We start from the raw sequence: 16,254 nt of genomic DNA, 5'->3' as shown, positions 1-16,254 counted from the left end.
GTCAGAAATAGCAAGATTGAGAAAGTAATAGTTGCTCCGATGCCTGAGGTTTCTGTCCAGGATGAAAGCAAGGATCACCAGGACGTTGCCGAGGATAGTGATCAGAGCGAGCAACACCATGAGGACAGCCAGCAGCACCAGCACGCCCAGCGAAAACTCGGAGCTCGAAGGCTGTGTGGGCAAAGTCCCATTAAACATTCCAGCTGCGTATGGAGTTGGGGCTGTGCTGTTGTCCATGTTGCGTACCCAGGTCAGTTCGGTCTGGGAAGAAAGTCGCATCTGGCAGAGTTATCCCAAATGTTGAGACAAGTTTATTAACGGGCTGGGCTGAATCCTGACATATCCAAAAAAATTCACAATATCAAAATACTGGAACACAAGACTTCGAGGCCTGGAGTCTCTAACATTCCTTGAACTGAATGCGTCTTTTGATCTGAAAAGAAAATCTGTAAAAAAGACACCTAATAAGTAACAATGAGTTAATACTTCAAAAATAAATTTTCTCTTTCTGAATGCTGATCCTTATCTACTGAGGTTAGAAAAGTGAGCCTGAAAACAACTCTTCACAGTCAAGTAGTTTGCATATTAGGATTGTGTAAGCATTTTTACGTACTGAATTCCGCTGAAGCTAAAAACGGATCTCATTTTCACTTCCCCAGTGGTCAACAGGATTTAAATTACTATAATTCTCTTTCTCTTACAGTAAAAGTATACATTGTTACACTTGCTGCTCTACCACTTACTAAATTTTGCAGTTAAGAACAGATGTATATTTCTTAATGCTGTTAGATAGAGAGGATTTAAGATCCAATTATACACAGCAGAAATATCACCAATATCATTTCAGCTCGTTCTAATCAGAAGCAAGTCCAGCCCTGAGCACAGTAAATCAAATACCTGGATTTTGGAGGACTTCATAAGCACGGCCCATCTAATCCTCTGCTTCCCAAGTAATTCCAGGTAAGCTTCCACTCCACCAAGCACCAAGCCCTTAGCCCTTTGCAGGTGTGAGAAGGCGTATCCCTTCCTCGTCACAATTTTATTTATTTTGGTAGAAGCGCACGGATGCCAGCAGCTCACCAGTTTCACAGCAAAACAGCACACCCTGTGCCGGCTTTTTGAACTGCAGCCATAATGTTGTGGGCTTGGGAAGGCGGGGTGAGACACAAGGAAAGAGAGTGGGCAAAGTGTGGGGAGGAGAGGTGCGGTGCTTTGATTCTGTCTTGGGGAACAAAGGGAAATACATTGTAAAGAGTAACTACAGCAAAAGGGCAACGGGAACAGAACAGCCTCGACATATGATAAAATGTGTCAAATGGGCACCTGCCTCCCGTGTGTGTGCACAAAACATAGAAACATAGAACTGTCAGGGCTGGAAGAGAACTTAAAGATCATCTAGTTCCAACCCTCCTGCCATGGATAGGGACATCACCCACTAAATCAGGCTGCTCAGAGCCCCATCCAGCCTGGCCTTCAAAACTTCCATGGATGGGGCTGCCACCACCTCGCTGGGCAACATGTGCCAGGGTCTCACCACCCTCATGGTGAAGAACTTCTTCCTATCATCCACCTGATAATCACACAGGAGGAACTAGAGTTTCCTTGTTCAGTCACAGAGCTACTACTCCTGAAGCCAGTGACATGAGTGACATAGCAGTGGACGTGTGTTGCAGAGCACCCCAATCAGGATGAGGAAGGTGATCAAACCTTCTTTAAGTAAATCAAGGAAGCCTCTAGACTATAGACCCTGTTTATTGTGTAGGACTTCAATGGTCATGATATCTGTTGGAAGGGCAACACGGCAGGTACAAGCAGTCAACCAGATTCCTGGAGGAGGATGTCAAGGAGAACTTTCTTATAAAAGTACTGGATGGGCCAATGGGGTTGACACACAGCTAGATCACCCATTCACTGGTAAAGAAGAGCTAGTTACGCATGTGTAATCTATGGTAGCCTTGGTTGTAGTGACTATGACATAGTGGAGTTCAGGATTCTACAGGGGGTGAGGAGGAAGAGTAGCAGTACAGACCATGGACTTCAGGTGAGCCGACCAGTTTATTCAGGAAAGTGGCAGGTGAGGTCCCATGGGAGGCAGCTCTGAACTGCAGAGGAGCTCAGGGAACCTGAAGGCCTCTAAGGACAGCAGCCTCTATGCACAAGAAAAGCTCATCCCAGTTCTCAAGAAGACAAGTAGATGTATCAGGACGCTGGCTAACCAGGGAAGCCACAATGCAAAAAGGCAGCACAAAGGATTTTGAAGCAGGGACATACTACGAAGGAAGAATTTAGAAATGTTGCCTGGCCACATAAGCATGATCTTAGGAAAACAAAAGCTCATGTAGAATTGACGCTTGTAGAGGACATCAAGGACAATGTGAAGAACTTCAGCCACCCCTTTAACAATTAAATGCTGAGTAAGAAAAAAGTAGATGCTTTGCCAAATGAAGCCAGTGATCCAGCTACAGCAGATGTGAGTAAGGCTGAGGTACCCAATGCTTTTTTTATTCATTTGTCATTAGCTAATTCTTACTTTCCTCCATGCTTAGTGAATGAGTTCACGTAGGAGACCTATAAGGAGCAGGTGAGAATAAGGCAGGGGTTACCTGAGAGAATTTGACCCATAATTATCCATGAGATCCAATGGGCTGCACCCAAGATTGCTGAGAGAACAAGCCACCGCCACTGTAAGGCCTCTTCCTATACTCTTTGGAAGGTCATGGAGATAAAAGGTTTCCAGCAACTGAAGAAAGGCAAATGTTGCAACCATCTAGAAATGATGCCACAAGGACAAAAAGTCAGCATGTCTTTGGTCCCTGGGAATATAATAGAGCAAGTTCTTTTGGAAGGCATTTCCAAGAATCTGAGAGAAGAAAAGGTTACTGGGAACATACAGTGTGGATTTACCAAGAGTATATCATGCCTGGGCAACTTGGTTGTCTTCTTTGATAAAATGACTAGATTAGTGGACAAGGGGAGAGTAGTCATTTGCTTTTAAAAATTAGGGGGGTAAATCAAATGTTGAAGTTTCAATTACAGTCCTTCATGAGGCTGAGGAACAAATCTATGCGGCCCCTTCCTCCTTCCTTCCTGAGGAGGAAAACCCTAATTTAACATAATGGAGAGTCACTAGGGTTAAATACTCTTCCCAGAAATAAACACGCAAATAAACAAAAGATAATACAACTTCTTCCAACATTTTATTTGTTGTTTTTTTAAGACCTGAGAGGGTCAAGTTAGAAAACACTGCTGCAGTTTAAGTTGAACTTCACAGAGTCACATGCCTACTGTCACCACTTACAAGACCAGCTGGACATATACAAAACCAAGAAAATTCAAGGACATGGTGAAATGGGTGAATAAGTGAGAGACCTGGCTTAGAAATCACTTTGGCAAGCAAAACCCATTTGTGTCAGTGCATAAAAGGTAAGCCCAAGAAAAAATGCTGAGTAAATATCTTACCGTAACTCTGCAAAATACCCAATAGGGAGAATAAGACTTAGGATGCCACCTTGACCAAGACAGCTGTAACGCTGTGAGCACAGCAACTAAGTGCTTGAGAGTACTCAGCAAAATTTTCAACAAGCAGAAAAATACAAGTTCTTCAAATATACAGCAGTGGTGTGACAAAAGATTTTGAACACCATGTGTATAATATAGAACATTAAATACATTGATCTCCAGTAGCTTCACTACTCTACATGCATTCAAAGTTGCTGCACATTGTGCTCCCTGACGAAATAGTTTTCCAGTACTGCAAAATGTGGATACAGTTTACCTTGTCAATAATTTTGTAGGACATTTTCCCGAATGTTCATACTAAAAGCACAGGGATAGGAAAGCAGGCAATTCAAATACTTTCCCATTTTGGGCCTACCTTTAATTTCCCTGTTTACTTAGCACACCAGCTATTCTATAAATGTTTTAAATGTGTGTGCTTTGTTTTTTTAAGCCTCACAGAAAAACAAACCCCACAAAATCTATGCCAGCATCTTAGTTCATGATGGTGAAAACAGCTGTGCTGAATCAATTACCTCCTCCTGAAGCTGTCTCTCTCATAGCAATCAGGCTCACAATCCATAACACTATCCACATGAGGCAAGGAAGCACAATGAGAATGAATGGTGAAAGATAATCTTCCACCAGCACAAAAACTGGCAGAAGTTTTAAGTTCCAGACTTCTGAACAGAATGGCATTTTAGCTCCTCAAAGCCATCAACTTTTGTGCTACAATTAAACTTCCCACATGCATTTGAATCGTGCTTGCAAAGGAGTACTCTGCTCTTGCAATAATTCTACAGCCAATTTCGAGTTAGATTAAAAATACTATTTAAACTGATTATTGCTCTTCGTTGTTCTGTGCATCAGATTTCCCTTTCCATATTTTATACATTTATATATATGTACATACACAGAAGAAATAAAACCATATAAAAGGAGAAGAAAAGAATTTAACCAGTGACTCTCACTTACCCATCCATGAAAGCCTTCTGGGTGCGTTGCAACACCTACACGAGGTCAGAAAGTTTAGAACATGGAATGGGTTATAATCAAGCTCCATTTCCTTCTCCAGCACATCTACCCACTCCTTTCAGCACCTCACATTCAACTGTTTTTTTAACAGCTGCTTAAGATACCTCTGTGTCAACTTTCAGACCTTTGTGAATCCCATTCTCAAGCAGTGAATATGGCCTCTGTTCAGTGGTAGAAAAAATCCAGTTTAATACCAGTTCAGTGGCAGAGAAAATCCATATAATGTCACAGTAACGGGACACAAAGAACTGATCTTGTACAAAAAACACTCTTGTCAGTTCCCATTTGTTCCAGGCCTTTTGATGAAATATCTTTGCACTTGCAAAGCTTTGCACCCGAGAGGGTATTGTGTAGTCTCGCACAGCCAGCCAAAATCGTAAGTCCGGTATGAACCTTGTATTGCTTGCTCTGCTAATTCAACAGGAATGTGATCATGTGCCCAAGCCTGGCCTATCTTTTAGGTAATCAAATGCTGCACAAATCTGGCACTAATTATCATTTAAGCATGGCCAAAGGCACAACAATTGCCAGGGAAAAAGAGAGCACTGGTGAAAAACCATTTATGCCTGTAACAGTTTTGATATCTGATCTTAAAATTCCTTTATCATGGAAACTTTTGTTCTCTGAAAACCATCTAGAATTATTAACTTATGTGTACTGTGTCCTGCAACACCAAGTATGGACTATGTTAAAATTAGAAAAGCACAGATACACAGGATTAGGCAGTCCATTCACCTGTACACTGTTCACTGTGGGAATTATAGTGACTACAGGGCACTATTTTGTCTTCATAATAGCTTTAAAAATAAAATTAGACTCCTCCTGTGAGCATTTATGCAACCTTTTGAAAATGTAGCAGCACTGCTTCTTCACTGATAGATTTAGGTTCACAAATAGGTCACAAATTTTAATTCAGCACATACACAGACAGGCATCTCCTTCCAATGAACCTCTACTGGGATATCTATAGAAGAGTTCTTTCATAGTACCAGCTCTATATGAAAAAAAGAAAGGAAAAATGTACCTCAAACCTACAAATCAAGAAGGATATACAGCAAAATCTTGTTATTCTTTTCAGTGCTCTAGGTGGTGTTTAACGTGGCATCTCACCAGCAAAACCTAAAACAAGGTCCTGAAAACTATCAAGATCAGGGTAAATACTCTTCACAGTGCCATTAGTAAATAAACGTTTGTTCTCTATTTCTGTTGAAAATACAGATGAAAAAATAATACTAAATAAGAGAGGAACCTTTTCTGCAAGTAATTTATTTTATCTCTCTATACAGAAGTTCTATTACGTGATCTCAGTGATGAAAACTTTTTGGGACACAGTATTTTCATGAAAGCCATTCGAAACCTCATATGACAGAGAGGGTAAAGAAATGGGTTCAAACAAGAATTGATCCACAAAAGCCAAAAGGTTACTTCATACAGGGACTTATGATCACAAGTTCCTTGGCAGGTCCCACCAATAATCATGAGCAGAGTGTATGGGGCCCAGCAGATGGCAAATGCACACACAATGATGGCAAGTGACTTGGCTGCTTTCTTGTCCCGCTGCAGTTTTGAACCAGCTCTTGAATGGAGCGAAACAGAATAGTCCTTTTTGACAGCTGTGGCACTGGTTTGTGTTGGAGATGAACAGCTAACTTTCCCTTCTTCTCTCCATGACTTTGTGAATGATGAAACACTGTCTTCTGCATCAGACGGAGAAGATGCTCCCGGCCTTGGCAAGAGGCAAAATCTCCAGGACAGGCTGCTGCTCCTCGGAGGCTCGCCATCCCCCATGCTGCCGTGCCACTGGCGCCTCTGGATGTCGTGGAAGATGTGCCCATTGAAGTAGGTCACCAAGAGCAGTGGCACAAAGAACTCCAGAGTGGATGCACACAGGAGGAAGTACCTGTTGTCAAAGAACTCGGCGTAACACCGATCTGCCGCTACCACACTGCGTCCAGCCACGTGCTCCCAAAAGAGGATTGCCGGGCCGTAGAGGAGGAAGGCAAAGACCCAGATGGCCACCATCTTGATGACAGGGTTAGATGTTATTCCCTGCTGGGCTCTGTAAGACACCTGTGTAGGGAGAGGACATGTCATGTGTTCAGACAACATTTTGGAACAACTGTCTCAAAAAAACATATCAAGCCAAATAAAGTATTTGTTCTGTAATTCCCTAGACACCTTCACTTATGTAAGGTCCTGAAAAGCTGTTAGTCTTGCTCATCAAATACTGTGGATCTGTGACTGATTTTAATACTTGGGATAGAAGAAGAGCAGAAGTTATGATGGCTAAAGCACCATTTGGTTACCAGGTGTGAAAGAATATGGCTTTTTTTCATCATCACCACAGTGAGGTAGCAATAAGGAATCAGTTTATGATACATGAAATGCCCAGGCTCAGAGGAGAGTGAAAGGAGTTGTGGGGCTTCCTTCCCACACAAGCAAAAGCAGAAGCCTTCTATATTAGACAGGTTACCACGTGAGATTGCCAATGCTAGACAATGTAATTTTTAATACTGCTTCCTCTTGCCATAGCAGAAAAAAATCTATCCCACATATATGCTTTAACATCCCTTACTTTATTGAAACATTGTTTTAATACTTATTTTACTTTTTAAACAGCTCATTGTATTGACATTTTTATATCTACCCAGACTGCATTATTTTATTTTACTCTATAGCCATAAATATCTATCTTTGAAAAAAAATATTAAAATCATGTCATCCAAAGTTATAAAAATATGGCAGTTAAAAGCAGCCTTGTAACAGCCAGTATGTACAATACATAGTTCTGGCTCTTGGTCCCCTGCACCTTTCAGAGCTCAACGAGAAGCTGGACAATTTTATTTTCTCCATACTGTTCAACATTTGTCATCACAGGCTTTATTCAGATTCAGAACTACTACCTTCCTCATCAGCTTCCTATGTTGTTCATTAGTGTAGCACCTGCATGCTACACAAATATTAATGAACGGCATCTTCGCACTCATGAGACCTCACCTCGAGTACTGTGTCCAGTTTTGGTCACCACAGTACAAGAAGGACATCGAGGTGCTGGAGTGGGTGCAGAGAAGGGCAACAAGGCTTGTGAGAGGTCTGGAAAACATGCCCTGTGAAGAGCGGCTGAGGGAGCTGGGTTTGTTTAGTCTGGAGAAGAGGAGGCTGAGAGGAGACCTTATTGCCCTCTACAACTACCTAAAGGGAGGCTGTAGTGAGGCTGGTGCTGGTCTCTTCTCTCTAATTACTAATGACAGGACAAGGGGAAATGGCCTCAAGTTGCGTCAGGGTAAGTTTAGATTGGATATTCGGAGGAAGTTCTTTACTGAACGAGTGGTGAGGCACTGGAACAGGCTGCCCAGGGAGGTGGTGGAGTCACCAACCCTGGAGGTGTTTAAAAAAAAAGTAGATCTAGCACTTGAGGCTATGGTGTAGTGGTTAGGGATGCTGGGATGAAGGTTGGACTAGATGATCTTCAAAGGTCCCTTCCAACCCCTAACATTCTGTGATTCTGTGATTCACAGCTGCACACAACATGAGGGGCATTGTCCCTACTCCGTCAGTGAGTATCAGAGCAGCAGTGCAGTGTTACACAGGTTATTTTAGATGCTCTGCTTTAAACACCTGTAGCCTGAAGAGTCAAACTCCTCTACATAACAAAGCATAATATTGGCTCAGAGTACAGCTCTAGTTCTGCAGGCATGAATTTGCAGCACTTTGCAAGACCACAAGCATCTCAATTTAGTAGGCAGAAAACAGGAAGCTCAGCACAAGTTCACAAAATACTGGCCCCTGGCCACAAGCTAGGTTTGTGGCAGAGGTGGATCCCAAGTCCATGAGGAAGTATGATATCTTCTCTTTAGATAACAGCCCTATGTTACACACTCTGGGACTCGCTCCACTCTAATTACCTAAAGGAGAAAACCAGAATGTGACCATGTAAACAAAGGCCACCAACAGTGCATAAGAACAGGGAACTCAGATGGGTTGCAAAAGCCTTTTTAACTTACACTTCTCACATTCAGAAATCTACAACTTCATTAATACATATCAGCATGAATAGTTCTTAAATACAGGTATTTTCATACTTCATTGCTCAGCTTTTTTTAAAAAAACTCTTCAACAATTAACCTTAAAACCACAACAATGAAGAAGAAGTGAAAGAGATTAGGCATTCTACCAGTACTTCCGAAATGAGAACCTCCTGATCTAGCACAGCCTATTCCACCCAAGCTAACAGACTCATCAAATGCAAAAGATGTCAACTGTCTTCCATCTGGACCAAACACCACATAGAGCTTCAAATGATAATATTTACCATTGGATTCCTCAGATATCTTCTGAAGCAGAAGAATGATAATACTAACAACCTTTTACCTCTCCACGTGTTTTGATTCATTCTTCTTTTTTTTCAAGGGATTGTTTCTCATCCAACTGCTTGTTTGCAGCACATGTCAATCATAATCAGCAGCAAGACAGATCTCATTTTAAAATTTATCCCAAGCCTAAGCACGTCCTTGAGTCAACCTAGTTTTCACTACAGTGCTTCTGATGACTCAAGCCCCAGTTCTCCACATTCCTTGACCTTCCCACCTTCTCTGTAATTAAATAATTTCTAATCCAGGCAGCAGGAGGGAAACATTGAAATCACAGGCAAGGCACTGTCCTGTCTAAGTCCCAAAGCAACTTCGAAGCACCAACATTCATCCAGAAAAAAATGGTACAATAATGAAAAAATATTTAGCTCCTAATGTTACTTGTGAACACTCTTGATTTTCACAGAAATCTTAATATGTGTAAAGAAATAATGAGAAATGTTCTCTTACAGCTTTTGTAACTGACAGGAAACGGTCGTAGCTGATAAGGACGATGTTAAATACTGAAGCTGTGCACAGGAGATAGTCCATAATTAGCCAGATCTTGCACAGGCCCCTTCCCAAGTGCCACGTCCCTGTCAGAGCATAAGGGATGTACAAAGGCATACAGAACGCACCTGAGGAAACAAAGCACAGGCACAGGTTAGTCAGCACTGCAGGCAGTCCTCGTGAAAGTGCAGGAACTTCTCTGCCACGTCTGATGAAAGGATGATATCGACTGGAACTGCCATGTGGAAGGATTTGTATTCTCATGCAAACAGTGATCACTTTGCTAACAAACTAGGCACCAGTAACATTCTTATAACTAATAGCTTTCTGAAAAATGTATCATGTTATGGGGTATCATTATTACCTCTGCTGATTATATCACCTGCTAAAGGAAGAAACAGCTGGCTTTTGTATCTGCTGAAGTAAACGCCATTCTTTATCAACTACTAAAATTAAAACAAATAAATAAAGCCATCCTTTTCCTCTCCTAATGTAATTTACTACCTGTTTTCTAAAACAAATGATCTAACTGCCATGCTTCTATCCTCTCAGAAGCATGATACGGCGTCCAAAAGTGCTCCAGAAGTAGCTTTTGTAGAAATACAATATGAATTTCAGATTAATATTTAAAAATACATTATCAAAAGGCTGACAAAAACTGCACAGTTAATTAAGTACACTCAGTCTACTATTTCTTCATATCATAATTCTTGATCATAACCACTGTTTGGCGGTGAGTAGATATGGTATGATGTATGGAAACACAGTAAGCGGTGGGAACGTACATGAGTGACCTGCACTCAGGGCTATCTGGGAACGTACATGAGTGACCTGCACTCAGGGCTATCTAAATCTAGGCTGTTCAATCCAAATGTTGTGAAAGCGCCACTAAGATACCATTTTAATGAATCTCTAGGACATCACACAACACAGAGTCACAAAGTAGCCTTGAGAAGCTGAAGAGTAGCCGTGTTATTTTGCTATTTCTACTAAGAATCACGAGATCTCTACTCAAATCCTGCTACAGATCTAGAAGCACAGAGATAAAGCAAAAGTTGTTGAAGGCCAAAATCAGATAGATGAAATATATTAAAAGAAGAAGCAAAGGGCTCTGTAAGCATGAAAATGTGTGCTTTTACCAGTTACAATCAAGCAGAAACTATGTAGCTACAGAAATACAAATTGGTTTGACTCTGAAGCATTCAAATTTCTTAACCAAATTTAGAATGAAAAGCTAGACATTTAGGTAACCATAACATCACAAGCCAAAAAGTCATGGAAGTTAGGTAATACCAAGTAAGCTCTACTTCCTTCTCTGGTAGCGGACATTATTTACTTTGTACTTCTCGGTGAGACGCTGGTATTTGTTCAGTATCATGATAAACTGTGAACCAAACAACAGAACACCATTCCGTGCACTGCTTTTCTGTTCACTGCTGTGGGTTTTTTTCCTGTGTACTGTAGCCTGATGGCAGGCAGCAAGAGCTCTGCAGCACGACGAGGTAATTGTAAGTCAGAAGAAGACATCAAACATAATGAGGAAGGGATCAAAACATTACACAAGGAGATGTGGACATCAAGAGGACCAGACTATTAGAAGCCATGCCCCTAACAGAACTTCTGACACTGGCAATAAATTTCAAAGAGATTTTCTTCTATTTTTTCAGTACCCTTTTCAGATATGTAGGTAAAAAAACCCAGCAAAATGTTAGAATAAAAATAGTTTTAAAATATTTTGTTATGATGTGACTAGTCAGAATACAGATTTCATTAAGTAACCACATCCATTTAAAACCATCTTTCTGAACACTAAATAATTTAACAAAGACTTTTACCACAGGCACTCAGCACTTCACAGAATACTGCAATACATCAATCTCCAATTGTATATCACACTAACATTTTAATTGTACCTTTTTCCAGCACAAGCTTTGAAATAAAATGCATCTATATGTATAAACATATATATGTAATACTGAACTTCTTAGAAACTGTTTATTTGCCTGTACAAGCACATATTCCTAACAGATGAATCTAGATAGAGTATGTACTGCAAATTAATTAAAAATATTACTCATTGCTATTCAGGTGCAAACGTCAGGTTTGCAATCTATCTGTACTGTGCATGAGTAGACTGAAAGAGATATCAACCAGGTAGGCAAGATCTCCTGGATAATACACAATGTATTCGATTTGACTATCTCGGCTTTAGTTAAGACTCTTCACAAACAACTCCCATTCTTCGTTATTCCACACAGATGCACACACAGTAGTATTGTTTTTCCTGAAGCGGTAACACTAAATGTTACCTGTTTACCTGATGATCTATTTCTTTCTGAAAAATAGCAGGCTACTAAACCACTTCACGCAGCTTCCACCATTTCTTACCCATTCGACACACAGTTAGGAAAGAGTTCTCTTCAAAGAAAACACCCAGAAAATAAGCCCCACAGCTTCTCCTAACATTCTGAGGAAATTAATAGCACATGCCCCTACAGCTGTGACTTACCCACAGAAAAGTCAGAAATAGCAAGATTGAGAAAGTAATAGCTACTTCGATGCCTGAGGTTTCTGTCCAGGATGAAAGCAAGGATCACCAGGACGTTGCCGAGGATGGTGACCAGAGCAAGCAACACCATGAGGACAGCCAGCAGCACCAGCACGCCCAGCGAAAACTTGGAGCTCGAGGGCTGTGTGAGCAAAGTCTCATTAAACAATCCAGCTACGTATGGAGTTGGGGCTGTGCTGTTGTCCATGTTGCGTACCCAGGTCAGTTCAGTCTGGGAAGAAAGTCGCATCTGGCAGAGTTGTCCCAAATGCTGAGCTTCATAAGGAGTATAAACAGGCCAGGCCAAAAATCCAGTAAATACCAAAAAAAAATTACTCAGGAGAAGAAAGAAATTAAGAGGTTCTGGTGGTTTTCCTAAGACTTTTTTAAACCGCCTGTATCTATAGAAGAGTTACCAGTAAGAAACACGCAGCTTTTCCATATATTATAATGCAAGTTCTTCTTGATGCAACCTGACCCTTATCTATGGAGGTCAGGAGGGCTGATTTGTTATTCTCTCTCAATTTCCTCACTTCCTCCCTGGCTCCCTCCCTTGCAGAAGTGTTTTGCTTGCTAGCATGATGGACTAAGACCTTTTCCAGACTTTTTTTCCTATTCCTGGGTATCCTCATGAGAATTTCAACTGCTTTCAATTTCATCCTTGTTTATCTAGTGTCATTGTATTTCAGCAAGTCTGTGGTCCCTTGCCACTGTGTTTTATCTTTTTGTTCACCAAAGGCATGGTCAGCTTTGCTGTTGCTGTCTACTGATATACTGTAAACAAGCATATATAAAATTACTTACCAGAGCAGTTAACCAGTAACAGTCCAACCCTGAGAAATCAGGTGCAAAAAACCCACTGAAATCAGTTTCAAAACTCTTAGTGGCAGCCCCAGTGCCACAGCATCGGCTGATGTCATCCCAGAATCCAGGAACAAAATACTGATTCTGTGAACGTGAATGAGAGCTTGGCAATTAATTTTAATAGGACAAGGCTTTTCTTTCCACACTGGTGGGAGAAATCGTGTGTCCTCCACACGTGTTTATATTTTGTATGAGTAATGAAGACACTTGCAGAGAGCTGTGAGTAGTCCACAGTTGTAAAAATTCTGTCATTTTTATTATGGGTTCTGAAGACACTTTGGTGTCTAATTTTAAATACTTAAATATGCAAAATATTGGCTGACGTGTCTGTGCTTCTGTTGTGGGAACAAATTCATTAGCATTTGCCAAGTGCTCTTACTAAACATTTGAATGGCAGCAGTACAAAAAGACACAATTTTTTTTTTTTAATCCATACAAATGTCTTCACAGCATGCTCTATTTCATTTCCAGGTAATGCTGAAAATTAAGAATACACATTTTGGCACATGTTTTGTTTGAGACATTTGTTTAGCAGTCATTCACAGTGCTCCATTCTGATGCAGTTGATTTCTCAATACATTTCTCTAGATCCTTATAATAAATCTTTAACTTGCAGGGAAATATTAACCACCACAGTTGACACTTATAGATGAGACACTACACTGTTCAGCAGCAAGAGTTTAGAATATCTGGGTTATTGTGGTTACAAGTAGTTGTCTATTGTGTTCTTTTCACATTTTCTAATTAATAAAGGAATGCCAAATCACTATAGTTCAGAGACAAAAGATGTGAGTGCCTCCAGGCTGTTCAAAAGCTTCAGGATAACATACTTCACAAGCACATCTGAACTTCATCAGAGATACCAGTCTCTCAAAGATTAGAAAACAGGAACCTGCAACTTCCACAGATGTTATGAAGTATAGTTTCACTTTTTCTTTTTTAATTCCCCCCCCCCCAAAATAAGTAGCTACATATTCTTTTGGAGCAATGGCTTATGGCCTGAGAGCACAAGTGACTCAGGGACCAAGTTTCCTGCTTTTAAGAGTAGGCTGACTTGTTTCCTTTCTCAGATTCTGGGGGACCTCATTTTCCACAAAGAGAAATAAAACATTTTATATCCCAGTTTCTGAAGAGTTTAAGTTCTTGATTTCTTTGTTAATAAGCCAAATGTATTATAGACAATGATGAAAATGGGGAGAAAAAAATATATTTCACGTGCCTGCTCCTGCTCAGCTGTTCTACATGCAAAGTTATTTGTGTCCTCTGGTTACCAGTCTCAGTGTGAAAACACTCCACATCTCAAAGACTTCGACCACTGCATCTGTGCTAAATTTTTGATGCTGACATGTTACCTGCTACTGCTCCAACGTTTTCCGAATTACAAAGCAGAAACACTTGTATTCAGTTCAGTGACAGGATACAGCCTCCTTCAAGCACAGCTAATAATGAAAGAGCAAGAATCACAGGTTCCAAAGAACCATGTGGCACGGCTTTCAAAGAAAAGGACAAAACCCTTCATTGCAAAATTCTTCTGGAAAGCCACGAGCACTTGTTCTTAGAATAAAGGAAGTTTAAACTTAGGAAATGTGTACAAATAGAAATAGGAACAGAATGTACCTTCTCTAATCAGAAGTGTCAGCTGTCCAGCATTTAATTCACTTTCACTCTGAGAGAAATAGCATGAAAACTCAAACAGGGGTGCATTTTGATGGCATTTCCAGTCTTTCATTTTAAGGGATCAGGGACTCATTTTGCCCACAACTGGATGACCTATATGGTCTATTTCATTTACACAGCAAGTGGTTTTCAACTCCATTCTTCCATTTTCAGGTTTTAGTTTTTGCTAGCACACAACAATGAAACATGACATTCTTGAGGACAAGAATCAGTACGCTCCGAAAAAAACCCAGTAATTAAAAAAATCCAGCAAACTAATCAGATAGCTAGCTTTCACATACCTCAGACTAAACAACCTAAAGTTCAGAACTTCAGAATCACTAACTGAGTATTCAAAGCTTAAAAGATGCTCTCTGGAAAAGAACATACATTACTGTGAATGGAATTGCATCTTGGGCAATGGCAGCAGAACTTCTTGCAATTTACCTGCTTCCCATATTTAGTAACTGATACAACTTCAAACTTTCACAAAAGCAAGAGGAACTTTGGAAAGCTTAATTCAGTAAGGTACTGGAAGTGAATGGCAAAATTTTTACTTTAAAGACCCTATCCATAAGACCAACAAATATGAACAAGAAATACATGACTGCAAAAGTGCAAGACTCCTTCCCTGGGAGGAATGTCATTACCACAAGTACAGATGCTGAGGCTGAACCCAAAGGAGCTTTACAATGCAGAAAATGTAATATAACTACATATAATTGTTTCAATAAATCAATACAAATCCTATCTGCCAAAGAATCAGAGGTAATTCTTTTCTTTTTTTTAAATCGTATGTTTTAGCGGTACTTTTCAAGTTACTGAAATTGGTAGAGAATATCTCTGTTGCTGTATCATACTCCAGAACAGTTACTTTGATTAGAAGAAGTTTGCCTTGGGAAAGACTTTCTGGGGTACCCATGCTGGAGAAAAAGAATAAGCAGTTGTGTAAGAACAAAAACATGCATACCGAACTGGTGGTCAAATAAGCTTGCCTTACAAATGCACCTTTAAATTATGTTCGTGACACTAGAGAAAAGTCATTACAAATAGTCCCGGCTCTGACATATAAGCAAACTACATAAGGTGTACCTGACCTAAGAAAGTACCTGTGACTCAGCTAGTAATTAAGGGATCACAAAGTTTAGAAGTTGACTTAAGAAAAAAAAAAAAAAGAAAATAAAAAATCCCAACAGATTAAAGACTATCCTCCCCAAGTGGAAGTTATCAAGGGAATGTTAAAACAAATATATTTAAACTTGATCTAAATAGCAATATGCCAATTAACTAATAAAAGGCCCTGTTATTTGTTTGTAATCCATCAGAGAACAGCGCAGAAGCCATTAATAAGAGTAGAAAATTGAAGTAGGTGTGGTCAGCAGGTCAAAAGAGGTGATTCTCCCCCTATACTCTGCTCTTGTGAGACCCCACCTCAAATACTGCGTCCAGTTCTGGTGTCCCCACCATAAGAGGGACATGGATCTGTTGGAGCGTGTTCAGAGGAGGCCACAAGGATGATCCAGGGGCTGGAGCACCTCTGCTATGAGGACAGGCTGCGGGAGCTGAGTCTGTTCAGTCTGGAAAAGAGAAGACTTCGGGGGCATCTAATAGCTGCCTTCCAATACCTGAAGGGAACCTACAGGAAGGCTGGGGAGGGACTTTTTACAAGAGTGTCCAGCGATAGGACAAGGGGAAATGGGTTTAAGGTGAAGGAGAATAGATTTAGACTGGATCTTAGGAAGAAATTCTTCAGTACGAGTGTGGCAAGACTTTGGAATAAATTGCCCAGAAATGTTG

General features: G+C 40.5%; 1 protein-coding gene across 1 annotated transcript; it reads right to left on the bottom strand.

The window, feature by feature from the left end:
- Window positions 1-3: 3 nt before the first annotated feature.
- On the bottom strand, window positions 4-12,145 carry HRH4 (histamine receptor H4; the record flags this gene model as incomplete). Its single annotated transcript, XM_009874997.1, has 4 exons — window positions 11,899-12,145; window positions 9,351-9,517; window positions 5,956-6,600; window positions 4-261 (listed from the first exon to the last, which is right to left on the bottom strand). Coding segments are annotated over exons 1-4 (1,317 nt in total), but the record flags the coding sequence as incomplete, so codon positions are not given.
- Window positions 12,146-16,254: the final 4,109 nt, after the last annotated feature.

Source organism: Apaloderma vittatum, unplaced genomic scaffold (genome assembly GCF_000703405.1).
Source record: "Apaloderma vittatum isolate BGI_N311 unplaced genomic scaffold, ASM70340v1 scaffold478, whole genome shotgun sequence".
NCBI lineage: Eukaryota > Metazoa > Chordata > Aves > Trogoniformes > Trogonidae > Apaloderma > Apaloderma vittatum.
The sequence above is the reverse complement of the archived record's forward strand: the minus strand, read 5'-3'. Positions and strand labels throughout refer to the sequence as shown.